At 45.9% G+C, this 27,508-nt stretch overlaps 1 protein-coding gene across 6 annotated transcripts in view; it reads left to right on the forward strand.

Annotated features, from left to right (window-relative positions):
* Positions 1 to 27,508, forward strand: part of CERS4 (ceramide synthase 4) — a 324,796-nt gene that overhangs the window by 158,965 nt on the left and 138,323 nt on the right. For all 6 annotated transcript variants that reach the window (XM_056569864.1, XM_056569861.1, XM_056569856.1 and 3 more), the window contains one exon: positions 10,164 to 10,281. In XM_056569864.1, the coding sequence (XP_056425839.1) occupies positions 10,164 to 10,281 (118 nt within the window). The remainder of the gene's footprint in view (positions 1 to 10,163; positions 10,282 to 27,508) is intronic.

Genomic DNA, 27,508 nt, shown 5'->3' on the forward strand with positions numbered 1-27,508 from the left:
ACAGTCCTTTGTGGATTTTCTTCAGAGTCAGGTACCTTTACTGTACCTATGTACCTAGTAAGTCAGAGTGGTGGGAGATGTTCAAGAAGCAGGTTGCGGGGTTCTTCCGACAGCTCTCGAGCCTCAGGTCCCTGAACAGGTATCGCCTGTATCAGGGTCTGAGGAGGAAACTCGAGCTTCTCATCTCGACTGGAGGTAGCCGAGAGGATATCTCCAAAGTGAAGTCCTTGCTGATGAGGTGTCAGTACGATAGGCACGCATCTTTGGTTTTTGAGAGGGATTTCAGGAAGTACCGCTCAACCGATCCTTACAGAAACTGCAAGATGTCAGTGAGTAGAAAAGTCATTTCAGGACTGATTGATAGTACGGGATCTCTGAATCGGTCCAGATCAGGGATCTTGGAGGTCGTCAGATCCTTCTGCTCACACCTCTTGGGAAGGAAGGATCTAGATTGAGACAGGATGTCTGCTTTCCTGGCTGAAACCATTCCTGAGCCAGGGGTAGACCCCTCTCTTGATGTTTTGGCAGAAGAAATCAGGGAAGAGGTAGTGAGACTGGCTATCGAGGGACTTGCCCCTAAGAAGTCGCCAGGTCCGGATGGCTTAACATCCGAGTGGTACAGGACCTTTAAGGAGTCTTTAGCTCCCCTCTTGACTGGGGTATTCAATGAGTGTCTCTCCTCGGGCACTCTGCCGAAGTCAATAAGGAGGTCCGCCCTGATTCTTCTCTCAAAGGGTAAAGATCCCAGCCGTATTGAGAAATGGAGGCCCATAGCTCTTCTCAATACGTATAGGAAGCTTCTCCCCAAGATACTGTTTAATCGGCTGTTGAAGTTTCCCCCCCCCCGACTCCTTTCAAGGGGCCCAACATTGCTCGGTTCCAGGTCGCAGCACCTTAAGTGCTGTCCTTAGTGTCAGGGAGGCAGTGGAGCGTAGTAGTGCAGGTCTCTGGAAGGGGTACTTGCTGTCCCTGGATCAGGCCAAAGCATTTGATCGGGTGAACCACAAGTACCTCTGGTCCGTTCTTCTGAGATATGGCTTACCATGTGCTTTTGTTAATTGGCTTAAGATCTTGTATGCAGGGGCAGAGAGTTTCCCGCTGGTGAACGGGTGGTCTGGCCGCTCTTTTGTGGTGGGGTCAGGAGTCCGTCAGGGTTGTCCTTTGAGCCCGCTTTTATACATGTTCGCAATTGATCCCTTCGTCCGGAGGGTAGATTATGGGCCGTTGGCGGGAGCCAGGATGGGTCTGGCAGAGCTGGATGTCGCCTAGAGAGTGGTGGCGTACGCTGATGATGTCACCATTTTCGAGAGAGGAGGTCGATGTGGTGATGTCGGAAGTGGAACGTTACTCGGAGGCATCCGGGTCTAAAATCATCCGGGATAAGTGTGAAAGTCTCTGGCTGGGAGGGGGAGATCCCACGTTTGATCTCCCACACACCCTTCCAGGGCCCCAAGAGTTAGCAAAAATTCTGGGCATCACATTTGCCCAGGATGATTGTCCCACCAAAAACTGGGATGGTAAGCTCCAGGATGCCACTCAGAAGGTGGACCAGTGGAAGGGTTGGTCTATGACCCTCAGGGAAAGGGTACACCTGATCAAATCGTACCTGCTCCCCTTGTTTATCTATCTAGGCAGTGTATGTATCTTGCCAGGGGCTTACTACACTAGGATCTACAGCCTGTTTTTCCAACTGTTATGGGGGAACAGGATAAACCTAGTCAAGAGGGAGGTTACATACCGCACGAGGAGACTAGGGGGTTTATCTATTTTAACGAACACCTTCTTGAAAGCCAACATCTCAAACCTCTGGTCAGAGAGGGCTTCTCCGTGGGTACTCTCCTGCAGGGAATGGTTTCGGCCTTTCTTCCAGGAATGGGAGACAGGATAAGGGATAGTCGCACAAACAAAAAACCCAGGTCCAGGCGCAACTGCTTACTCCAGAAGAACGGAATGATGCTTGTATATATTTCTATATCAAAGTATTTATTATAGTTCCATAAAATAGCCAAAACATAACGCGTTTCTGGGCATACAGCGCCCCTTCCTCAGATGTGTAAAATGCTAATGAAAACAAACAGAAAATCCAGAACTTTAGATGTTCTCAAGGGGGTGGTACCCTAGTGACCTCACAGCACATGGTCTCAAGGGGGTAGTACTCTAGTGACCTCACAGCACACATGACCCATAGTGGGTGGTAAACAAAAATCGTTGCTAAATATAACATGCAATAGCAGAATAGCCATTATATATATATATATATATATATATATATATATAGCGCATTAGATATAGGGATGAGGAGAATCCCTTATAGTATATGGCATGATCCCCATAATATCCATTGCAATGTATTGTTAGCACGTAATAAATTAATTTACTTCAATACTTCATTAATCATATAGAAACAGATACAAAGGCAACTCTTGTACCTGTAATCATAGTGCAGAGTCCCTCCAGCGTGGCCAGCACGTTGATCTAATGGTTGCAGGCATGCTTAGACCTGTAGTCACGCCCGCGCTCCCTGTCTATTGCTGCGGGAGCCGGCAGACTAAACACTTACAGCGCCAACTTCCGGGATGACCCAGAACGAGTCGTGGCTGCCAGACTGGTGCTGTGACACGCAATACTGTGACACGCAGCGCTGCTAAAGAGAAGCTTGCCCCACTGCTTTTAGGGAATGCGAGGATGTGTTGAGAATACGCGCATTCGCAACTACTGGATCGTGGATCATACATATAGGGGATACTACATACTGAATGTACGTTGTAAATTAAAAATGTACATATAGGGAAAGTTGCAAAAAACCCGATGCTTGAATAAACACGGGCACTGTGTGGCTCTACATGTATTTTATAATGTGTATATAACACACAATGATAATTTGGAGCAACAATCACTAAGAACAATATATTGCACATGGATGATAAATATATATATATTGCACAAAGAAAATGCATGTCCAATAAAATTCATGGTCTGGAGTTATTGCACATAAATAATAATTCACAATTTATAATAGTACAGAATAATATACCAAAAAATTGTTATTGCTAATGAGAAAAAAATTTACAATTAATACACAAACCCAATTATAAATGTAATAAAACCCTTAAAAAACAAGTTATTCCGCATAAAAATTAATAGATACTTCATGATAATCCTTTAAAAATTATTACATATGAAAAATAGATATAAATTAATTCTAGTGCGTAAAATTAGTACATATGAAGAATAAATATAAATAGATAATAATTATAGGTATTATTATCTATTTATTCTTCATATGTTCTAATTTTACGCACTAGAATTATTTTATATCTATTTTTCATATGTAATAATTTTTAAAGGATTATAAAATACATTTGCATATTAATACAGAGGAGTCGGGGAGTCGGAGTTGGAAGTACAGAAAACTCCGGAGTCGGAACATTTATCTACCGACTCCACAGCCCTGATTATAAAGCTGGTTATGGTAAAGTTGGTTGGGAGGAGTTCTAGGTGGGGAGGATGTATTTGTGCGTGGTGGTGGTTGTTTGTTTTGGTGGACCTGGCATGGGTCAGTTATGGACTGGACATTGAAAACTATGAACTGTATGGACTCTGACCCATGTGCAGGAGGGTGGGTGGTGTGGGTGAAGGGACAGTATAGAGCAGGCTGTTTTATAATTTTTGTAGGTATTTTCTGTATATTTGTAGGTGTATATAGTGTATATAGGTTATATGTATATAGTATGTATAGTATAAATTATATTTTGTTTATTTTATATCTTGGTTTGTGTATTGTATAGTGTTTTATATAGTGTTTATAGATTGCAGTCGAACCATTTTTTCTCCTTTGGTATTTTTGTATCCATTGTGGATTTAGTTTTCTTTGGTTTAAGTTTTGTAGGGTAAATATAGTAAGGATATGTATGTGTGTGCGTGCATAGCATTATTAGTGTTATTATTATTATTATGGAAAAAAAACAGTTAGTGTGCAGTGGGAATGCTTGTTGTGTTTTCTGTTTGTAATATGTGTTTTTGAGTTGTAGATTTTGTTTCTTAATATGTTGTAAAGAAATGGTTATGTATGTGCATGTGTGTAGTATGTGTGTAATATAGTATTATTTTATTTTATTTATTTTAAATTTTTTTGTTGGAAAAAAAATAAAAAGAAATATATATATATATATATATATATATATATATATATAGACAAAGAATAAGTCAGCCAGCACTTTAGTTGATACCAAACTATTATATGGACCTGGCCTACAGGTGCACGCTACTAGGCTAGATATACAGCAACAGGAGAATGCAGCAGCACACTGCCAGCACAAGGATATAGGTGCAACATGAATATGCAGCCGGCGGAGACAAATTTGCGAGCTAAGTGCCTCACTATTTCATAGTTTCACATTTGCATCTATTACACCATAGCTGTATAGCTCTCCATGTTTTAACTGCATATTCATGTTGCACCTATATCCTTGTGCTGGCAGTGTGCTGCTGCATTCTCCTGTTGCTGTATGTATATATATATATATATATATATATATATATATATATATATATAGAAAGAAGATAAAAAAAAAGAAAGAAAAAAAATTGTGTGCCGTCGGAGTGCTTGTTGTGTTTTTGTAATATGTGAGTTTCCCAAGCTTGGGTGTTTTTTTTGGTTAAAGCTAAATAGTGCTGATTTTTGTGTTGTTTTGCAGATTGGGTATGCATGCATGTGGATTTGTTTGATTATGTATTGTGTAGTTCTAGTATTTTGATATGTTCCTAGACATTTTTTAAGCTTTGATTTCTTTGTAGTTTCAGATTGGATCATAGATAAGAATGTTCCTGTTTCATGCTGGCTGTGGTTTGGGAAGCATGAAATTGATGATAGGTTCCTTTTAGAAGGAGAAACAACCCCCCGCCTCATTAATTTCATACTACCGAAGCTACAGGACACATGTAACAAGGTCAGGCTTATTGCAGCAATCTATGATTTACTCTGAAATGCTGCAGCTTTCATAGAAATCCTAGTTTCAAAACTAGCCTGAACTGAGAATCCAAGTCACTGGTGCAGCTGGATCCTCACTGCCCACAGGTCTGGTTTGATAAAGCTCTTTCTTCAAACATGGAGAAATGTATCTGTCAGAGCATCAAGAAACCATTTGAGACCTCCTTGGTGACTTTGGAGCTCCATTCTCTGGCAGTTTCAACACAATAAATGATAGTTTGTTGGGAACCTGTGCATGTTTCATGCTGCCTGTAGTTCAGGCAGCATGAAACGTTTTTTTCCTAGTTATCTTCTAAGACCCATAACTTTTTTATTTTTCGACTGACAAAGTTGTATTAGGGCTTATTTTCTGCGTGACAAGTTGAACTTTCTACAGATTCACTTTTTTTTTTTATCATACAATGTATAACAAAGCCAGAAAAAAAATGATATATGTAGGGCAAAATTGAACAAAATATGGAATTGCATGATTTTGTAGAGCAATAATTTTTTTCTGGGTTAAAAATATGGTACATTTGACATGCTTGACAAACTTGAATAACTTTAAGTAAATTTGACAAACTTGAATAACTTTTTGTCACTTTGGCAGGGATAGAGTGAAGCCCTAAACTTTGACACACCCTCTGTCCCTGCCTACTTGCGTACCCGTCACAAACAATAGGTTGTGGACCATGAAGATTGTCCCTTCCTATATTATGTGCAGGGACAGTCAAAAGTCAAAACAATAAAATACAATATGGTAGGTGCCAGGAAACAGCTCGAGGCACACAAAACTAACAGAAATAAAACTAAACACACACACAGACAAATCAGAGTCAAAACTAGCCGAGCCAGCAACAGGAGATTAGCAAGGTACCGATGCACAAAAGCAGAAGAAAGGTCACAAAGCAGAGCCAAGATATATAACCAAAAATTCAGAAAACAATAATGCTGGTTACTGGAAACAAGTTTCTTTCACTGGCAACTAGACAGAGTGAGCTGGACTTAACTAGCTAAGCCCACAAGAGCAGGCTCAGCCTGGTAACTGCTCACAGCACAGATTGGCTAAGGCGTAGCCAAGCAACCCGGCCAAGCCAAAACTCAGGAAAGGTTAACTCTTCCAGTTCTTACACTTGGTTAAAACGTTTATATATTTTTTCTCCTTCCCCTTGTCTTTATTTCACTGCAGTGGTTAGATTACTGCAGTGTAGAACTCAGGCAATTGGGTTCTATAGTCTTGTTGGAGGGTAGGGAGTTTTTTTTCCCTTCCCTCTATCCAAGCAGGAATGCCTAAACGCTCTCATGTCCTCCAATTGATGAATAAACAACATTTTTACAGGCAGCACATTTTAAATCAAACAATGTGCCCCGCTTTCATTTTAAGAATTATCCTTATTAGCTACATAGCAAAAACCCAGATTCTAAGGCGAGGGGAGGGTCGATTTAGTTCCTTTTCCCTTTTTTTAAATTTTTTTTATTTTTTGTTTTTGTTCTTTTCTTTTTCTCGTTTTTATTGGTTTGTAATTGTGTTGATGTGGGGAATAGGGCAGGGGAAGAGAGACGGAGGACCTGATTATATCAGGCTATAGTAACTCCCATAAACTGTAAGATAAGGAGGAGATAAATGTATATATATAAAACTCAACGTGTGTGTGTGTGTGTGTGTGTGTATGTATGTGTGTATGTTCCAGCATCACGTCCAAACGGCTAAAGATATTAACATGAAACTTGGCACACATGTTACTTATATGTCAACAACATACATAGGATAGGTGATTTAACCCTTACCCACCCCGATTTGCCAGGGGCGGGGTTTATGTTTAAAGTCCCATACAAGTCAATGGGAAATATATGTTACTGCATAACTTCCAAACGGCTGGAGATATTTCCATAATACTTGGTCACATGTTACTTATATGTCCACTTAAAATATAGGATAGTTAATTTAACCCTTAACTACCCCCATTTGTGAGGGTCAGGGCTTTTGTTTAAAGTCACATGCAAATCAATGGGAAATGTATGTTCCTACATAACTTCCGTACAGCTGAAGATATTTCAATACCTGGTACACATATTACAGGTCGGGATAGGAGGTCAAGATAGGAGGTCGGGATAGGAGGACAGGATAGGTCGGGATAGGAGGTCGGGATAGGAGGTCGGGATAGGAGGTCGTGATAGGAGGTCGCGATAGGAGGACGGGATAGGAGGACCGAATAGGAGGTCGGGATAGGAGGTCGAGATATGAGGTTGGGATAGATGGACTGGATAGGAGGACGGGATAGGAGATTAGGATAATAGATTGGGATAGGAGGTCAGGATAGGAGGTCGAGACAGGAGGTCGAGATAGGAGCAGGGGATATGAGGATGGGATAGGATGTCAGAATAGGAGGTTGAGATAGGAGGTTGGGATAGATGGATTGGATAGGAGGACGGGATAGGAGGTAGGGATTGGAGGTCAGGATTGGAGGTCGGGAGAGGAGGTCTGGATAGGAGGTCGAGATAGGAGGTCAGGATAGGAAGTCGGGATAGGAGGACGGGATAGGAGGACAAGATAGGATGACGGCATAGGAGGACAGGATAGGAGGACGGGATAGGAGGTCGGGATAGGAGGACGGGATAGGAGGTCGAGATAGGAGGTCAAAATAGGACGGGAAAGGAGGACGGGATAGGAGATCAGGATAGGAGGACGGGATAGGAGGACGGCATAGGAGGACGGGATAGGAGGACGGGATAGGAGGTCAGGATAGGAGGTCGGGATAGGAAGTCGAGATAGGTCGGGATAGGAGGATGGGATAGGAGGACAGGATAGGAGGAAGGTATAGGAGGTCGGGATAGGAGGACGGGATCGTTGGCTGGGATATGACAACAATATATGAGGACGGGATATGAAGTCAAAAGTTTCCTCCTTTGTTTATTTTCCTTCCCAACAAGGATTAGGAAGGAAAAACCGGGCAACACCGGGTACTCAGCTAGTTGACTATAAAACAGTGGGTTAAGTTAGGTACAAGCAGAGATGAAGCATGGCATATACCTTAACGACCAGGAAATAGGGCTAAAGGTAGATAGAAGGTGCCTGGCCCGGAAGTTAGGCTTGAATTTTATTTTTATAAGTTCCTAGGGAAGGAATGCTTGTTGCGGTGACAGCCAAGGTTCACCTTCTCTATCTGTCCCTATAATTTTGAATGTATTGTTTTTGATTCTGTTGTTTGTTTGCATTTGTGGTATATTCTAAAAATATTATGAAAATAGATTACATCTAAAACAAAATTGAAAATTTGAAAAAGAAAAAAAAAACTTTGTTTAATACCGTGTTCTCACCCTTATAACTTTTTTTTTTATTAGTGTTAGGGTTTGTTTTTTGCGCCATGAGCTGTAGTTGTACAACTTTTGTGTAGTTCTTGCGTAGATATCACTTTTCATATAAAGATTTTGGAATGTTATGTCACCAAAAATCAGCAATTTTGGCATTTGGAATTTTGTTTGTGTTTACGCCGTTAAGCGTGCAGGATCATGAATATAATAGTTGAATAGTTTGGACAATTACGCACGTGGCGATACCAAATATGTGTATTTTTATTTATTTTTTTTACACTGTTTTATATAAAAAATTATTTAAAAAATCCATCCTTTAATAAAAATTCAAATCACCCCCCTTTTCTATCTGTAAAAACATTTTTTTTTTACTTTTTTAACACGCTTTTTGGCCCCCCTAGGGGCCTATCATAAGTCATCATCAGATGGCTTATATAGATCAATCTAATGCTATTGCGTTACATTGATCCATGAAATCTGTGCTCGATTGCTAAGAGCCAGGGAAGACGCTGAGGACAAGGCATAGGTGTGCGCAAAGGGTGTGCCGGGTGTGCCTGGGCACACCCTAATCAAGCCCGGGGGGGGGGGGGGATCCGAGGCTGCCACTAAGCAGCCCGCAGGGGCCCCCGTCACATTCTGGACATTCCTGTGTCCTGAAAGATCTTTTCGGGACACAAGGATGTCTCGTTATCTTTCTGCGGCAGTCCCCGCATTAACTTTAAAAACGCAGGGGCCGCCGAGAGGTAGCGCATGCAGGGACATCACTGAGGTCCCGTGCGTGCGCCCATAGCAACAGCAGAGTGGAGCGGAGGAGCGAGGAGTGAGGAGCTATACTGCACCTAATGTGGGGAGCTATACTGCACCTAATGTGGGGAGCTATACTGCACCTAATGTGGGGAACTATACTGCACCTAATGTGGGGAACTATACTGCACCTAATGTGGGGAGCTATACTGCACCTAATGTGATGAAACTAGACTTTACCTAATGTGGGGGAACTATACTGCACCTAATGTGGGGGAACTATACTGCACCTAATGTGGGGAGAACTATACTGCACCTAATGTGGGGAACTATACTGCACCTAATGTGAGGAGCTATACGGCACCTAATGTGAGGAAACTATACTGTACCTAATGTGGGGGGAACTATACTACACCTAATGTGGGGGAACTATACTGCACCTAATGTGGGGGAACTATACTGCACCTAATGTGGGGGAACTATACTGCACCTAATGTGGGGGAACTATACTTCAGTACAATCCCCCCACATTAGGTGCAGTACAGTTTCCCCACATTAGGTGCAGTACAGTTTCCCCACACTAGGTGCAGCACAGTTTCCCCCACATGTGTGTGTGCGTGTGTATATATATATATATATATATATATATAATATATGCACGTGTGCGGCGTGAGTTTTTGCCTAAAGCAATAGGCTGCGCACGCCTATGGGACAAAGTAAGGCCTCGGGCTTCCCTAGCAATGCATAACCCCCCCCCCCCCCCCGCTATGCAATCTATGGGACCACTAGACACCAGGGAATAGCAGCATTTAATGGTGAAATGTTGTGATCTGTATAGATCCATTTAAATAACGGACAACGGAGCGATCTCCGATGCCCATCATTACCGGCAGATGTCAGCTGCTGATAGCAGAAGACATCTCCCGGTTATGACGGCGTGGGCCCTCCTCATGTCCGCTCACCCGACCCATGACGTACATGTATGTCATGGGTCGGGAAGGGGTTATGACTGGGAAGCCTGTAAATTTGGTAATTGTTTTGTAAGCATCATAAATAATGGTTTGGTATGGATATTTTTCATTTTAACCAAAACTTTGCATTCCACTTCTAATATTCCCTAAATGTATAATTTTAACAGATTTGTGGCACTACCCCTAAGCAGAAAGATGGGTATTCAGGAAACGTACAGAAGAAAACCATCTGTCAAACCAGTTCTAGAAGAGTTTTACTCAAAAAAGGGAAAGCATCCATTAGAGGTAAGCAATGTAATGCTTTTAAAAGTAAAATAGCATTAAACAATTATGTTCAGCAACAGTAATAGACAATAAGATAGCAAATCCTCTTAATGGATAAGGAACCTGAGAAGAGTAGACTCAGAAAACCACCATCCATCTCTGGTTCCAGAACAGTTACTACTTAATAGATGTATACATAAAGAAAGTAAAACTTCTGAAGTCAATATATTGTACACTGCTCAAAAAAATAAAGGGAACAGTTTAACAACACAATGTAACTCCAAGTCAAACACTGTACACTCAGGAAGCAACACTGATTGACAATCAATTTCACATGCTGTTGAGCAAATGGAACAGATAACAGGTGGAAATTATAGGCAATTACCAAGACACCCTCAATAAAGGAGTGGTTCTGCAGGTGGTAACCACAGACCACTTCTCAGTTCCTATGCCTCCTGGCTGATGTTTTGGTCACTTTTGAATGCTGGCGGTACTTTCTCTCTAGCGGTAGCATGAGACGGAGTCTACAACCCACACAAGTGGCTCAGGTAGTGCAGTTCATCCAGGATTGCACATAAATGTGAGCTGTGGCAAGAAGGTTTGCTGTGTCTGTCAGCGTAGTGTCCAGAGCATGGAGGTGCTACCAGGAGACAGGCCAGTACATCAGGAGACATGGAGGAGGCCGTAGGAGGGCAAAAACCCAGCAGCAGGACCGCTACCTCTGCCTTTGTGCAAGGAGGAGCACTGCCAGAGCCCTGCAAAATGATCTCCAGCAGGCCACAAATGTACATGTGTTCACTCAAACTGTCAGAAACAGACTCCATGAGGATGGTATGAGGGCCCGACTTTCACAGGTGGGGGTTGTGCTTACAGCCCAACACTGTTTGACATTTGCCAGAGAACACCAGGATTGGCAAATTCGCCACTGGCGCCCTGTGCTCTTCACAGATTAAAGCAGGTTCACACTGAGGACATGTGACAGACGTGACAGCGTCTGGAGAAGCAGTGGAGAACATTCTGCTGCCTGCAACATCCTCCAGCATGACCGGTTTGGTGGTGGGTCAGTAATGGTGTGGGGTTGCATTTCTTTGGGGGCCGCACAGTCCTCCATGTGCTTGCCAGAGGTAGCCTGACTGCCATTAGGTACCGAGATGAGATCCGCAGACCTCTTGTGAGACCATATGCTGGTGCGGTTGGCCCTGGGTTCCTCCTAATGCAAGAAAATGCTAGACCTCATGTGGCTGAAGTGTGTCAGCAGTTCCTGCAAGAGGAAGGCATTGATGCTATGGACTGGCCCGCCCATTCCTCAGACCTGAATCTGATTGAGCACATCTGGGACATCATGTTTCGCTCCATCCACCAACGCTACGTTGCACCACAGACTGTCCAGGAGTTGGCAGATGCTTTCATCTAGGTCTGGGAGGACATCCCTCAGGAGACCATCCGCCACCTCATCAGGAGCATGCCCAGGCGTTGTGCAAGCACATGGAGGCCACACACACTTCTGAGCCTCATTTTGACTTGTTTTAAGGACATTACATCAAAGTTGGATCAGCCTGTAGTGTGGTTTGATTTTGAGTGTGACTCCATATCCAGACCTCCATGGGTTGATAAATTTGATTTCCATTGATCATTTTTGTGTGATTTTGTTGTCAGCACATTCAACTATGTAAAGACAAAAGTATTTCATATGATTAGTTCATTCATTCAGACCTAGGATGTGTTATCGTAGAGTTTCCTTTATTTTTTTGAGCAGTGTATATACAGTATTTCTGTAAAAGTCTCTTGACCTACACACTAGAATAAGGTAATCAGTTGCTTAGAAAGACACTAGTCTCAGAATGGGTTTTATACGTGGCATAAACATGGCATTTTCCCTTCATATTTTATGATACATCTTCATTCCAATATGCATGTAATAAATCCACAGTGAAAATCCACAATATTTCTGCAACATACTGCTGCAAAATTAACAAAAACTGCAACATACTTTCACATGCATGCAATTTTTTTTCACTACATAAAATAGGTGCTTTTGCCATGTCTGAATCCACTTTAAGGCTAAATTCACACTTTGTAAAATGTTCTGCCTTTTATTATTTTATGCATGAATTTTCATCTGTGCTCATATTATTTTTACTGCTTACAGAAATGTGCATGTGAAAAACAATCACACAAAGCTTGTTGATAAACAATGGGCAAAAGTGGGGCAAGACAACCAGTATGTATTAAAGCAAATGGCATGTCAGCACAGGGATAGTGAATACCTAATTTTGGGACAATTAGAGGAGGAAAACCAGTGTAACACTCACGTTTCTGAAGACAGGAATTCTGGTGTATGTGGATCCGCTGGACCTGTGTGGCAGATGACTCGGAATGTACCAGGGAGCGGAGGTGCCGCTGGTTTTCACCAGAGCCCGCCGCAAAGTGGGATGGGCTTGCTGCTGCAGGCAACACCCAGGTCGCTACCCCTGGCACGGCTCGACCACACAGGTGGCTGAGGAGATGCGAGGCACAGGATGGATGAGGCAACTCGTAGTCAGGATAGCAGAAGGTCGGGGCAGGCGGCACAGTAGCGTAGTCAGGACGTAGCAGGAGTTCAGTAGGCAGGCGGCAGAGGCGCAAGGTCAAGTCACAAGAGCAAGAAATCTGGTACACTGCAAGGCAATACAGTGGAACGCTTTCTCAAAGGCACAAGGCAACAAAGATCTGGCAGAGAACTGAGGAGGGTGGAGGAATTTATAAATAAGCCACTTAAAGCTCCAGTGTGCTCACGCCCTAAGGGACGGGGACACGTGCGGGAGCAGAGAGGCAGAGACAGTAGAAACACCCGGAGAGTGACGATGCGAGTCCCAGCCCCGTCGGCAGCAGAAGGTAAGGGGACCATGCGCTCACAGCCAGCCTGTGTTGCCGGAGCGCATAGCGTAACAGCCAGGAAGCCCACACCCTGTCAAAATGGTCTACGGTTTCATTCCTCACAGCGCTTAGCTTTTCTGATAACATGATAAGGTTAATTCTAGTAATTACTCTATCACAAGATAGACCAGGGCGTTTCCAGTTGGTAGCTACATGTATCCTGGCTGCCATCAGCGAAACAACCTATTTGGGATTTTGGAGGTACAGGCGCTAAGTAGGCAAAAATAGGGTTTCAGGGGCAGGGGATGGCAGTAACTTTCTTCAGGATGGCAAATACAGCCACCCAGAAAGAATGAGCAACGGGGCAGCTCCACCAAATATGGTACATCGAGCCAAGACTATTAAAACCCTGAAAAAAAGAGGTGACAATGAAGGGAAGATTGCGTGAAGATGGGTGGGGACATAATAAGCCATATGTAACACTTTCAACGAAGTCTCCAATCTCTTGGGGACGTGGTACTTAAGGACCAAGGGCGTAACTGTACGCCTTGGACCCATTACGGGGGTTTGAAGCATGCTCACGAGCTGAGCATGCTTCAAAGCCAGTGGGTCCCAACTGCTATCAGCAGCCCGGATCCAGGGTTAATGCTGGTCACCGCTGATTGGACCGATGCCCGGCATTAACCCTTTAGGCGTCTAAAACGAAAGTAAGATGATCCTGGCAGCTCAGTGGAGCTGATGGGGACCATCGCGGTGAAAACCCGATGTCTCATCAGTCGCCGTCCAGTCGGTTTTCTGCTGCTCCCAGCCAGCCATGCAGGCTGGAGCAGCAGAGCACCAATAACACTGATCAATGCTATGCTATGGCATAGCATTGAACAGTATATGAATCAAAAGATTGCATTATTAAAAAAAGTTAATAAAAGTGAATATATATTAAATAAAATAATGTCATTAAAATAATCATGTATGGTACCGCTGTGTGCTTAAATGTCCAAACTATTAAAATATACGGTTAACTAAACTACATGATCGATGGCGTACACATAAAAAAAATACCAAATTCCAAAATTGTGCATTTTTGTTCACTTCATATACCATAAAAAAAATTATAAAAAGCGATCAAAACAAAAATGGTAGTTATAAAAACTACAGACCACAGCACAAAAATTAGCCCTCCTATAGCCCCGTATGTGGAAAAATAAAAAAGTTATAGGGGTCAGAAGATGACAATTTTAAACATACTAACTTATGTGCATGTAGTTAAAAATACATTTTAAGTAGTAAAATAAAATAAAACCTACATAAATTTGGTGTCCTTGTAACCGTATGGACTTACAGAATAAAGACAAGGGGGGAGATTTATCAAAATCTGTCCAGAGAAAAAGTTGCTGAGTTGCGCATAGCAACCAATCAGATTACTACTTTCATTTTGCAGAGGCCTTTGTAAAAATGAAAGAAGCGATCTGATTGGTTGCTATGGGCAACTGGTCAACTTTTCCTCTGGACAGGTTTTGATAAATCTCCCCCAAGGTGTCATTTTTACTGAAAAGTGCACTGTGTAGAAACGTAAGCCCCCAAAATGTACAAAATGGAATTTTTTTTTTCACCCAATAAATAAGTAGTTTTTTGTTTTGCCGCAGATAATGTTATAAAATAAGTGATGTCATTGCAAAGTACAATTGGTGTAAAAAAAAAAAGCCCTTATATGGGTCTGTAGGTGCAAAATTGTTATGATTTTTTGAAGGGGAGGGGCTAAAAATGAAAGTGCAAAAGGTAAATTGGCCTGGTCCTTAAGGCCAACATGGGCTTGGTCCTTAAAGGGGTACTCCGGTGGTCATCGTGTTTTTCCGTTTTTGACTTACCCTATTTGTTTTGTTTCATTTCTATTCTTGTTGTTTAGGCAACTCTATTTTTGGTCTTTGTTGTCTTTTTATCCCCCACTTTGTTTTCCTATCTTTGCTTCCATTTCCTGTTTCTTGCTGTGCTGAAAACTACAAATCCCAGCATGCCACATGCCTTGCTGGTTTGGGTCGGCTACTTATTTTTTTTTGCTCTTTACCCACCCTACTATTTTCCCAGGTCAGCCCCCTTATACACAGCCCACTAATATAAATCAGCCCTGGTTGGGATACACTAGCATACACACACAAAATGGACTACAACTCCCAGCATGTGTCATTCAGGAGTCTTCAGTCTGTGGTATAACACCAGCATGCTGTCTCTGTAGTATCCGGGGGTTTGTAGTTCACTACACCTCTATAGGGCATACACCAGTGTTTCCCAACCAGGGTGCCTCCAGGTGTTGCAAAACTACTACTACCAGCATGCCCGAACAGCCAAAAGCTGTCTGGGCATGCTGGGAGTCGTAGTTTTGATACAGCTGAAGACACCCTGGTTGGGAAACAATGCACTTTGTAATATACTGAATAGGCTAGGCCAGTGCTTCCCAATCAGTGTGCCTCCAGCTATTGCAAAACTACAATTCCCAGCATGCTTAAAGGCTGTCAGGGAATGCTGGGAGTTGTAGTTTTACAACAGCTGGAGGCACGCTGGTTTGGAAACACTGGTGTAACATGATGTGTATGCTGAATAGGCTAGGACAGTGTTTCCCAACCAGTGTGCCTCCAGCTGTTGCAAAACTACAACTCCCAGCATGCCCAAAGTCTGTCCAGGCATGCTGGGAGTTGTAGTTTTGATACAGCTGGAGGCAGACTGGTTTGTAAACACTAGCATACACACACATAACAGGAACTACAACTCCCAGCATGTGTCATTCAGGAGTCACATATAGAAATCATCCCCAGTCCGAGATCTATTCCCCTGCAGTCTATACATCCCCAGCCCGTGCACCTTGTTATCCCTTCACATAACACTTCCTCCCCTTCACATACATCTTCTCTGTCTTCTTTCAGTGCAGACCTGCGTCCTGACAGAGCAGGGGGAGGGGAGATGTGTAGGAGCTTCTTGCTCTCATGCACACCTGTGACCACCTGGAGGGGGAGATGAGGGGGCGTGGCTTATCTCTCTCATGCACACCTGTGTCCTCCAGGAGGGGGAGATGAGGGGTGTGGCCTATCTCTGTCATGCAGTTTTAAAAGAACAGAGAAAAAAAAAAGCCATGACATCTTGTCCACAGCCTAATCCTAACCGGTGGACAACAGTCAGAGATCCAACACAGAACTACAGAACTTCCTGGCACAAACAGGTAAGAAAAAAAGACACATGATACACAAATATATAATACATGTCAATTGCAAAAAACATGAACATTAAAAGAAGATGTAATATAGCCAAAAATCTTAACCACCGGAGTACCCCTTTAAGGGGTTAAGGAGACTTGCCAGCTACCTTTGCTCAACGATTCACAACAATCACGCCACTGTTTGGGGGATAGGGTGATGTGTAAATCCTCCTCCCACTGCTGCATAAATGGTAGTTTAGAATCCTGCAGGGGCAAATTCAAGGCACAATAAATAATTGACAGGAGTCCCTTACGAGTGGGGGAATATAGAGCCAAAAGAAGAAAGTGAAGGTTCTTGGATAGCAGAGGAGAGAGACAGAAGGAAAGAAAAGACCTGACAGATCCTCAAATGTTCAGATGCTGGGGGTACGCAACATACTTTAGGGAGAATGACTATCTTCACGGCATGAATCCTACCCACCCAGGACAAATAGGGGAGATCCCAAGTGTGTAAATCCACACATTGGGTAAGAAGCAGCATGGAGAGAGGACAAGAAATGGGTGAGGGTAGTACCTAGACAATTTGGAAGTAGAATCAGGAAAAACGAAATTCAAATTAATATATTTCTGGGTATGGGAAGGGACACCAAAGTACAGGGTCTCAGATTTTAAATTATAAACTCTAAGCCCAGAGATACAAGAAATAATGCAGAACAGGTTTGGGAGAGAGACAAAAGGCTTAGTAAGCATGTGTGGTGTCCTGGTACCGTATTGTATATGTTACCTTTATAGAGGTCCCCATAGTCAGAGTCCCTAGGACGTCGGGGTCCCTCTTCTGTAGTTTTCCCCTTGTCACCCCTCAGTTAGTCAATGACTATATGGAAGTTCTTATCAATATAAGTATAAGTATAGATATATGTATATATTTAGTTGTCTACCTGTTCAAGCGTAGCAGGACCTGCGGGTCACGTGATGAGGTTAGAACTCTATGGTTTTGCTACAGGACCTTTGGAGGTTCCTGTGACTTGTTCACCCACAATGCACTGTAACGGTGAGTGACAGTTGTTACGGACCAATCCAAAACGGCCAGCCCCTGCCCATATAAGGGACCTGCGGCATCTTGATCCCTCTTTTGGGTTGCTGACTCTGGAAGAGGTAGGACCTCTGCAGCTTACAAGACAATTTACTAGGCCAAAGCCTTGCAGCCTAGGCCTCTAACATAGCGGATAGACTAAGCAATTCCCTAATCATCGCAAGATCACTGGACCTAAATGCACCCCTAAATCCAGCGGGTCTCTGCTATACAATCCCTAAGAAGCTAAGTTGAGCTTATCTGATCCCAAACAACTGTCAATAGCTGCTCAAGCTATATGCAGAGAGACTCTGTTATCTGGACTGTTACTATTGCTGCATGTACAGAAATTCTTCAGTAAAAGTTCCTGCAAGTTTTCAGTTAACAGTGGTTGTGGACAATCCTTTATTTCTGCATCATCTATTACTCTTGGGAAGGGTGGCAATAGGCCTATCAAGAATACAGCATTTAACCCTCACCCTGGCATCACGAGTGACAAGGGTTAACAGCGCCCTTAACTTTCCTGAACAGCAACACCCTAACTACCCTACACCCCCACAAGGCTTTATCCCAATTACGCCACCACACATGTTAACTTTAAAGTTACATGTTAGCTTTATAGTCCGACTGACCTATCCGAACCTCCGATATGCCAAAATAAACCCGGGTTAGGTTCCCCAGGGGCTCTAATGCCAGGGAAAATAAGGCCGGGGACAGCGGGCACTCCTGTTGAGTCCCGAGAGATCCGAATAGGTTGCGGATCATCTGTCGGAAGTTTCAGATATGCCGAGGGCCGAGAGTAAAGTAAATGAAGTAGGTGCACAAAAGGGCCTGAGAAGCCCATACAACACAGAACCCCAAAAAACTAGAGCCAGGACAGGCTATCAAAAGCTTTTTCTATATCAAGGGCAAGAACCATAAGGGGGTGGAGGACGTAGAGCCCCAGTGCATAACGTCAAGGGTTTTTTATGATATATTGTCCGAGGCCTGGCAGCTGGGGATAAACCTCACCTGATCAGGGTGGATGACTCAGGGAAGAAGGGAGTATATTCTATGGGCCAAGATTGAGGTGAGTATTTTGGTGTTCAGGTTTATAAGGGATATAGGCCTGTAGTTAGAGATGTGGGGTTTTGGGATGAAGAGAGACGATTACAGAGGGAAGAAAGATGGGAGATCAGGATAGAGGAAAACTTTTTATAGTACTGAGCAGTAAAGCCATCGGGGCCCGGAGCTTTGCCAAGTTTCAGAGGAGAGATTTTGTCGGCCACCTCCTCTGAGGTAATAGGACAATTAAACATATCCCTGCAGGCAATAAGAAAGAAAGGGAAATAGAGTCAAGATAGGCGGAAAGCTGGGAAATAAAGTCTAGCGAATGATCCGGTTCAGTATGAAGATGAGAGAAAAAGTCATGAAAAGCAATATATATACGGTGTGGATGAGACGTATGTAAACCAGGACTCAACTGAATGTTGTGTACATAATTAAGCAATCGCGTTTGTTTCAACTGGCGAGCTAACAATTTATCAGGCTTATTAGCAGAGCGGTAATACATAGCTTTAGTCCACCACAAGGCCTTCTTGATGCAATGAGAGAGCACAGCATCCAGTTGAACCCGAGTGTCCTGCATGGCTTTATATAAGTACAAAAAGCAGTGTCGTTGATGTGCAGTAGCTTACATTTTAAAGTGGCCTGGTGCCTCTCATGTTCCTTCTTGAGGCCTGACTCTATACTGTAGATATGAGATGACCCCTAATATAGGCCTTGCTGGAAAACCATACCTAAATGGGATCAGAATCCAGCTGAACATTTAAAGTAAAATAGGAGCGCAGATCATCAGTAATCTGAGCCTTATAGGGGTACTGTGTCCCTAGACATCTTATCCTTTATCCAAAGGATAGGGGATAAGATGTTTGATCGCAGGGGTCCCGCCGCTGGGAACCCCCTCGATCTCTCCTGCAGCACCCTGTGTCATCTGCTGCATGGAGCAAGCATTGTTCTGTGCCTGATGACGGGCGATACAGGGGCTGGAGTATCGTGATGTCACAGCCCTGCCCCCTCATGATATCACACCCTGCCCCCTCAATACAAGTCTATGGGAGTTGGCATGACTGTCACCTAGCCCCCTTCCCACAGACTTGCATTGAGGGGGCAGGCCGTGACATCACAATACTCTGGCCCCTGTATCGCCCGTCATCAGGCACAGGGTGCTGCAGGAGAGATTGTGGGGGTTCCCAGCAGCTGGACCCCCACGATCAGACATCTTATCCTTTGGAAAGGGGATAAGATGTCTGTGGGAAGAGTACCCCTTTAATCTTAGGATTGGTGAGCAAAGATTTATTCAAGCACCATTTAAACAGAGTATAGAGTTTGCCCACAAGGTCTAGCTTAGCCATCATATCATGGTCCGACCAAGTAGACAAAACATGCTTGGCACACATGAAAGATGCCAATGAAGCAGAGTTAGTTAACAGCCAGTCAATACGGGTGTAATGTTGAGATGGGTAGTAATAAGAATACCCCCCCGGTTAGAACCGTTATATTCCCTCTGTATATCAACAAGGGTAAGAGAGCAAAACCGCTCCTGCAATAAACGGTGCTACGCCCCAGACCTCAGAAAAGGAGCATTGTTAGATCTATCAAGTTTACCATTCATTATAAAACTAAAGTCACCGGCCCAAAACAAAAGGTCATAGGTCAAAGCCGAGATTCGGGTACACATATCACTAAAGAAAGAGATAGGATCAGAGGTAGGGGCATAAGAGTTAACAACACATACTGCTTTACCATACAGTGAGGAATGCAAGATCAAAAATTTTCCCTCCTGCCTATGAGAAACCTCTAGCGGGAATGCATTATTCAGGCAAATAACTACTAATAACTTCAGGCAAATAACCGACATTTAGAATGAAAGCCAGAGCGGTAGACTCTCGAGAATTTATGGTGGAGATAGGCGGGGTAAGAAGAAGTGGTAAAGTGAGACTCCTGTAGACAAATAATATCAGGACGGTGTTTAAGGCCTTTTTACATTTAGAAGGGGAAACAAATCCCCTAACATTATGAGAGATTATACACGACACATAACCAAAGTAAAGAAATAAGCAAAATAAAAAGACTAACAATGAAAAGAGCAGCGGTTACAACCCCCAACAGAACATCAAGACAGACACAAAAAAGCCCATTGGTATAACAAAGAAAGGAGTCACAGGAAAAGCTGTGTGTGCAGAGAACAAAGAAAGCAGAACAAAACAAAATAGAAAAGTCCAGCCTCATGTGGGAAGCCAGGCACCATAATAGCATGCACCAGCCTACTTCCATACCCGTTACCTTGGAGGCATGAGAGTCCAGCCACATTCAGCTCCAGCTAGAGGAGTGGGGAAACAGCAACAGGGACAGGCAAAATGTTCCAGCAGTTTCTCATGGCGCCGTATCAGCTGCAGGACGAGGGCTGTCTTTCTACTGTAGAAGTGTGGGGGGACCAGGGTCCAGGAATATAAAGGACAAGAGGCCCTGGGCGTGGCCTGGCCACGAGTTGGAATGGCCGCTTAGTTGCACAGCTCTGCAGCAGACTCTCGGGTAACAGCTAATAACACCTGCCAGCGACCCATTTAGCGACTACCTGTGCCCCTGCAGCACCATGGCGACCCAGGGCAGGAAGCGGGCTAACAAGCCAGGAGAATTCGGGACTCTACGGCAGTTCTTTTCCCCCGGACTCTGTCTCGGTGCGTGGGATCAAAGATGGCGCGGCCTCCCCTGCACACCGGACCTACGCAACAGATCCTGATTCCCCACAAGCTTCTGGGACTCCGGCCGCGGCCGCATCTACTGACAACGAAGTAAGGGGAACTTTGACCGACACTAGAGCCAGCTCTGCCTGCTACTTACCGGTTGACTGGGCTGCTACTGACGCCTGACATGGCGGCGCTAGAAGAGGGGGATGACACTTTGCCTCTGAGACCCGGGGAGGTTACTGACCTGCCGGGGGATGATGCCCCTTCCCCACACCGCCGCTTCACCTCATCTCCACACATGAGCCCCGTGAAGTAAAAACTGAGGTTAGCTGCTGCAACAGCTGACACATGGGATGTGGATCCTGCTGGGGCTCCCAGTGACGGGGAGGTTGAAAGTGACATGTTTGCCTCCTACCAAGCCTCAGATAAAATGGTGTCAGAAACCAAACTACCATCCTTCGCTGCGGCACATAACGAATTGGTTGATGCCCATAATGCACTGGATGACAAAGTTCTTGTGGTTCAAGAGAAGCTAGTAGATTATGAGGACCGCAACAGAAGGAATAACGTAAAATTTCGGGGCATTCCGAAAACTATTCCGAATTCGCAACTCGCCAAATATGTGAGAGAGCTGACTCGCCACCTGCTACCAGAACTAGGAGTGTTTGAATATAGCATAGACATAGAGTGGCTAACCCAAGTCGCTCCCAGAGGAACTACCTAGAGACGTATTAGCCTGCTACACTTTTTTCAAGACCAAAGACTCTCTCCTACAGCTCTCTAGGAAGCACAAAACCCATCCAGCAGCCTATGAGGGGATCCAACTGTTCGTAGATTTGTCGGCGGCCACACTCCAGGCTAGGAGGAACCTCCACCCTATCACTCAGGAACTGACACGATTGGGAATTCCCTACAGGTTGGGTTTCCCCACGAAGCTATTGGTGCTTCACGGAAACAAGATGCACGCTATCTCCTCTGTTCCTGAAGGTCTTGAGACTCTCCGAACTTGGGGCTCATTGTCCCCTGATCAACGCAGTCCGCAAGTCGACCTTCCAGACCGGGACTCTCTTGCACCTCCCTGACCCGAAAATTGAGTCTTGCCCCAATGATGGACTATGTATGGTTTGTTACCTGTTTGACACGCTTAAGGTACCCTGAGTGCTTTTCTGCATATTGCCTTTTGTTATTTGACCTCTACGTTCCCCAGTGACATGTGTCATTTGATATGTTTAAAGCCTAATTGGCTGCATTGTGGGAGTGGCGTGGGGTATAAAACCACCCCTCTCCCACAGGTAGGAGTGTATGTTTCGTGGGCGGTATCTTTCTAGTAGAATACCGTACTAGGACATACGTTCCCTGGAAGAGTAGTCGTGGTGGTCGGTTATCCTGCTTGGTTTGCGGTCCAGGGTGGTAAGTACGCTCCCCGATGTATCCCCAGCCACCCTGTCTCCCTGTCCTGGTATCCCACCTGTGCCTGCTTGCTGCCCGGGTGGGGGACGTCGCTCCTGCGGGTTGCGCGGCTCCGCCTCTCCTGCCGGCTGCTGACAGCGTTCGGTCGGGCGGGGCGGGGGGGGGGGGGGCGTTTTCTCGGGTCCCCGTACTGCGGCGTCTCTCTCCCGGCGGGGCTCGTTGCTCTAGCCGGGACTGGCGCCCCGCCTTCTTCTGCCGGCTTCTGCCTCGTGCACTGGCCGAGCGGGGGAGGGGTGGGGCTTCCGGGTCCTGGGGGTGTGACGTCATCTCCCAGCGCCGCCGCTGGTGACGTAGCCCTCGGCCAGGTACCACGGCCGCCGCCCGGCCTCTCTCGATCTGCCCCTGCACGGGGGGGGGGGGAGGTAACCCATGACCCGCTCCTCAGATGTCGCTCCTCACCACGTCACGGCCGGGGTGAGAACAACACCGGGCCACATGTGCGGCGGCCCGCGGCGACACACGGACCACGCCGGTCTCTCCTAGGTAACTCAAGCCTATATCCATTGTTATGTTTTCCACTCTTTTTCCATGACACATGTAATCCAGGGGGTTCAGAGGGAGGGGGACGCTGGGGCCAGTTCGGTCCTGGTCATCTAAGGGAGGGGGAGGCGGGTGAGAGCAGGCTGTCATAATGCCATACTGTGTCCTGTCTCAAATGCCTTACTGTATTCTGTCACAAATGCCGTACTGTGTTCTGTCACAAATGCCGTACAGTGTCCAGTAGCATCATCAGTGAGGGCAGACACAGCAGTCAGATTGCTCCCTGCTGCTGTCTCATTGCTTGTGCTTGTTCTACAGGTTGTCTAGTTTGGTTGTCGGGTTGTGTTAGAGTCCCCTTAAATTGGTCCCTTACAGCTTCAGCTTGAGGTACATATGGAAAAAAAAATAAAAAATGAAAAATAAAAAAAAATGGGGGGGGGGGGGGGGAGAGAATTTATTTCTCCCTCTATCTTTTCCATGTCACGCACACTCACACGTTCACCCATCCAGGGGCATACACCCACCACCACTCACGACGCTGCTACTGACACGCCTTCAGAGCCACGTGTGTCGCCGCACACCCGTCAATCGGCCTCAGGCCTGACTCATCTTCAGCCGGGGCTTGACGCACTTGTTGTTTCTGACTCATCTTCAGAGCAATATGACACTATTCATAGGCAGAGGATCACCTGTATCTGACACGTCTTCAGTGGGGTCCTCTGCGTATGCTGTTCTGACTCGTCTTCAGTGCAACAGCATACACATAGCCTCAGTTACCCTTACACACCGTTGCCATGTCACACCCTCTGTTTACTTACATTCATAGAGCAAGCTAATTGTTCCATATAATATTCGCAGCTCGAAAGCCGTGCCGTCGGGTCTCCCGGTGTTTAGAAATAGCTCAGGACTGTCAGCAGGTCAGTTTTCCATCCAGTAGTTAGGACTACTTCGGGTATCATAAAAAAAAAAAAGGAAAAATTCTCATTAGTCAATTTTGTTTTCTACCGGCACCCTTCCATGGCCCGGACAGGTTTTGCCAGTGGCATGTCTCAGCCTGCAGATATCGAGGAGGCTCTCTCCGTTCCAGAGACCCCCGCCAGGGCCTCTGACCAGGGCAGCATGCCCTCGTACAGGTCCTGGACCATCCCCAGGCTGATGGAAGAACTGAGGAGGAGGGGCATTCCCTTTCCGGTCTCAGTTAGGAAGGGCGAGTTATTCAACTTGCTGAATACCAACCAAGCCCCCCCGGGGCAGTCAGGTAACCGCGCAGGATCAAGTCTCGACCGCCTCCCTGTCTCAGCTCCACATGATGATGACAGAGGTACTTGCTTCAGTATCAGGCTTCCAGGCTAGGCTAGATCTTATGGGACTCTCCAGGAGCGGCGAGGCAGTCTCGGCCGCAGCGCCACTCACGGTTTCTACCTCTCAGGCCACGCCTTCAGGTATGCCACAACCTCCACCGAACATCACACCCACACATTTTATCCCAGCAGCCATAAAAAAGGACATTCTCGAGGGCAAGGAAGTCAACCTCGCCTCTCTTCTAATTGCCACTACGGACTTACATGATACCAAGACTGTTGCCTGCGGGGAACTAGCTGTCACCTTCAAAAGTAAGGACGCTAGGCTCAGCAGGAAATCGAGTGTCACAGAATTTGTGCTTGCTTTTGGGCTTTTAAGGGACGTGGTTTGTTCAGTCAGCCCTGGCCGCAAGGAGGAGTTAGATTTGTACTTGCATAGAGTTGTACAGATGGCACACAAATACAGGGGAACCACATTTTACGATTATCACAAATCGTTTGCAGCCAAGGCAGCAGCCGCCTACGCGCAGTTCGGTTATGTCGCCAATTGGGGGGCGATAGACACAGAGCTGTACTGCGAACATTTCGCTGGTCTGCAAGCCCCCTCCTGCACCTCGTGCGGGGTGACCACGCATTCTTCCAGCTGGTGCCCTCAGGTCAGCAACCTAGGGGAACCCAGCACCAGTAGGAGCCTGAACACCTATACCCCTCCGGCTCCGAGGAACATGGCTGCATTAGACAGGCTGGGTAGACTGGTGAGGTACCTGGGCAAAACCCAGATCTGTAACAATTATAATCTTTCCTCCTGCTTATACAGCAATTATAGACTACTTCATGTATGCTTTAACTGTTTCAGGGCTCACCCCAGCTCTATCTGCTCCCAGAAGGGTCCTCAGGCGTGACTAGGCGTGGTCCAGGCCCAGGTCCTCGCCTGGGTCCTAGCTAGTCACCCTGACCCCAACTGGGTCAGATGGTTGGTGGCGGGTTTCTGTGATGGGTTCCATACAGGTTTGGTCGCCCTGCCACAATGTACTTACGAAAGTTGTAATCTGTCATCAGCCCTTTCTGAGCCAGAGATTGTCACCAGTTTAATCCAAACCGAACTGGCCAAAGGATTTATGATAGGGCCCTTCGAGGTGCCCCCCTTTTCATGTTGGAGAGTCAGCCCACTGGGGCTTGCCACATGCACATTTTCAAATAAAAGGAGATTAATATACGATCTCTCAGCTCCTTACTCCTCCGTCATCCCAAGCATCAATGCTTTAATCCAGTCCAACGAGTTTTCCATGAAATATGCTTCAATTGACCGAGCTATACAGGTCAACTTACAATTAGGGAGAAACACCTGGCTGTCTTAGGCAGACATAACGGACGCCTTCAAACTACTCCCCATCAGACAAGACCTCTGGCAATGGCACGGAGTCAAATGGCAGAACAAGTACTATTTTGCCATCAAGCTTACATTCGGGGCCAAGAGCAGCCCCTGGCTCTTTGACCAGCTAGCCACAGCACTGCATTGGGCACTTCAGGACATCGCTAACTGCCAACATACCATACACTATCTGGATGACTTCTTACTGCTAGAACGTCCCGATCTCTCTCCCAACAATCTCACTTCACTACTGTCTTTGTTCAAAGAAATTGGGGTCCCAGTTTCACCACACAAGACTGAGGGCCCCGTCAGACAGTTTGTGTTTTTAGGCATTATCCTAGACACGGTGAACATGCAAGCTAGACTTCCTCACGAGAAACTAGCCAGAACCCGAGAGGTGATACCCAAACTGTCCAGTAGTCGCACGGTGACCAGGGTCGAACTGCAGAGCCACCTGGGCATGATGGCTTTCGCCATGAGGATCATCCCTCAGGGGAGAGCCTTCATATCCAGACTCTTGGACCTTCTCCCCTCAGTCTCGGGTCAAAGGCACACCATACATGTCAACAACGAGGCGAACTTACTCATGTGGGACCACTTCTTGGAGAGCTGGAATGGGGTCTCCTTCTTCGTGCCCTGAGTATCGGAAATGTCCCCAACAGTAGTGTCTGATGCCTCAGCGGTTGGCTTCGCAGCCATTCACGGGAGAAACTGGTTGGCCGGCCCCTGGCCGTCAGAGATCCTTCACATTCCTGACTTTAGAGAAACTTCAGCTCTGTTCGAAACATACCTCATTGTAGCCGCCGCTGCTGTCTGGGGGCATTCCTGGGCCAACTCCACAGTTTGGTTTTTGTGTGACAATGCCGCCACAGTCGAGATCCTCAACAAAGGACGCTCCAGATCTCCCCACATAATGCGCTTTGTTAGGAGGTTCATTTTACTGTCTCTCCAGCACAATTTTCATTTTTTGGTGGAACATATAGAAGGTAAGAAGAATTTGGCGGCCGATGCACTCTCTCGGGCTAAATTCAGTGTATTTTTTCAGGTGCAGCCAGATGCAGACCGGGTCGGAGTCCCGGTGCCTCCGTTTCAACAACTACTGACGGATTAGCCAGATACATCACCGTAGCAAATACTCTAATCAGGAAGTCACTAGCTCCCAGCACTATCCGGGCCTACGCCGCTGCCTTGGCGGCCTTCACCTCTTTCATGCACAACCTAGGACTTCCCCCCACAATCACTGTACACTCTGCCCCAGCTTTTGTTGGCTTTTGCCATTCCTCTCTACACCTGTCTCAGAACACCATCAAACTACACTTAACGGGTCTTCAACACCACAGATCTCTCTCGCACCCACACGCTTCCTCACTACTCTCCGCTCATCCGATCAAAGCAGCACTCAAAGGTATTTCTGTCCTGTCTCACCCTAAATCCCCTTCTTGCGCACCGGTCACCGGGGATCTTTTCCGGGCCATGTCTCCCTTACTGGAGACTCACCCTTTTGGGTTTCACCTCAGCACGGTCATCAAAGCTGCCATACACCTTGCTTTCTACGGGTTCCTTAGACCAGGGGAATTCACGCGTCTTGGCCTCAGAGCACCCGGGCTGACCCTGAGCCAACTATCTGCAAAGGGCAAGGTCTCACCCTCACCTTACTAGCCACCAAAACCTGCAGATGGGGAGCTTCCATCAGGTACTTCCCTGCCTCACACCAGTGGTTGCCCGGTTTCTTCTCTCACTGATCTCCTCTCCATGCTGTCCGGGCAAGCGGTGGACAGTCCTCTC

Source organism: Hyla sarda, chromosome 1 (assembly GCF_029499605.1).
Source record: "Hyla sarda isolate aHylSar1 chromosome 1, aHylSar1.hap1, whole genome shotgun sequence".
Taxonomy (NCBI): domain Eukaryota; kingdom Metazoa; phylum Chordata; class Amphibia; order Anura; family Hylidae; genus Hyla; species Hyla sarda.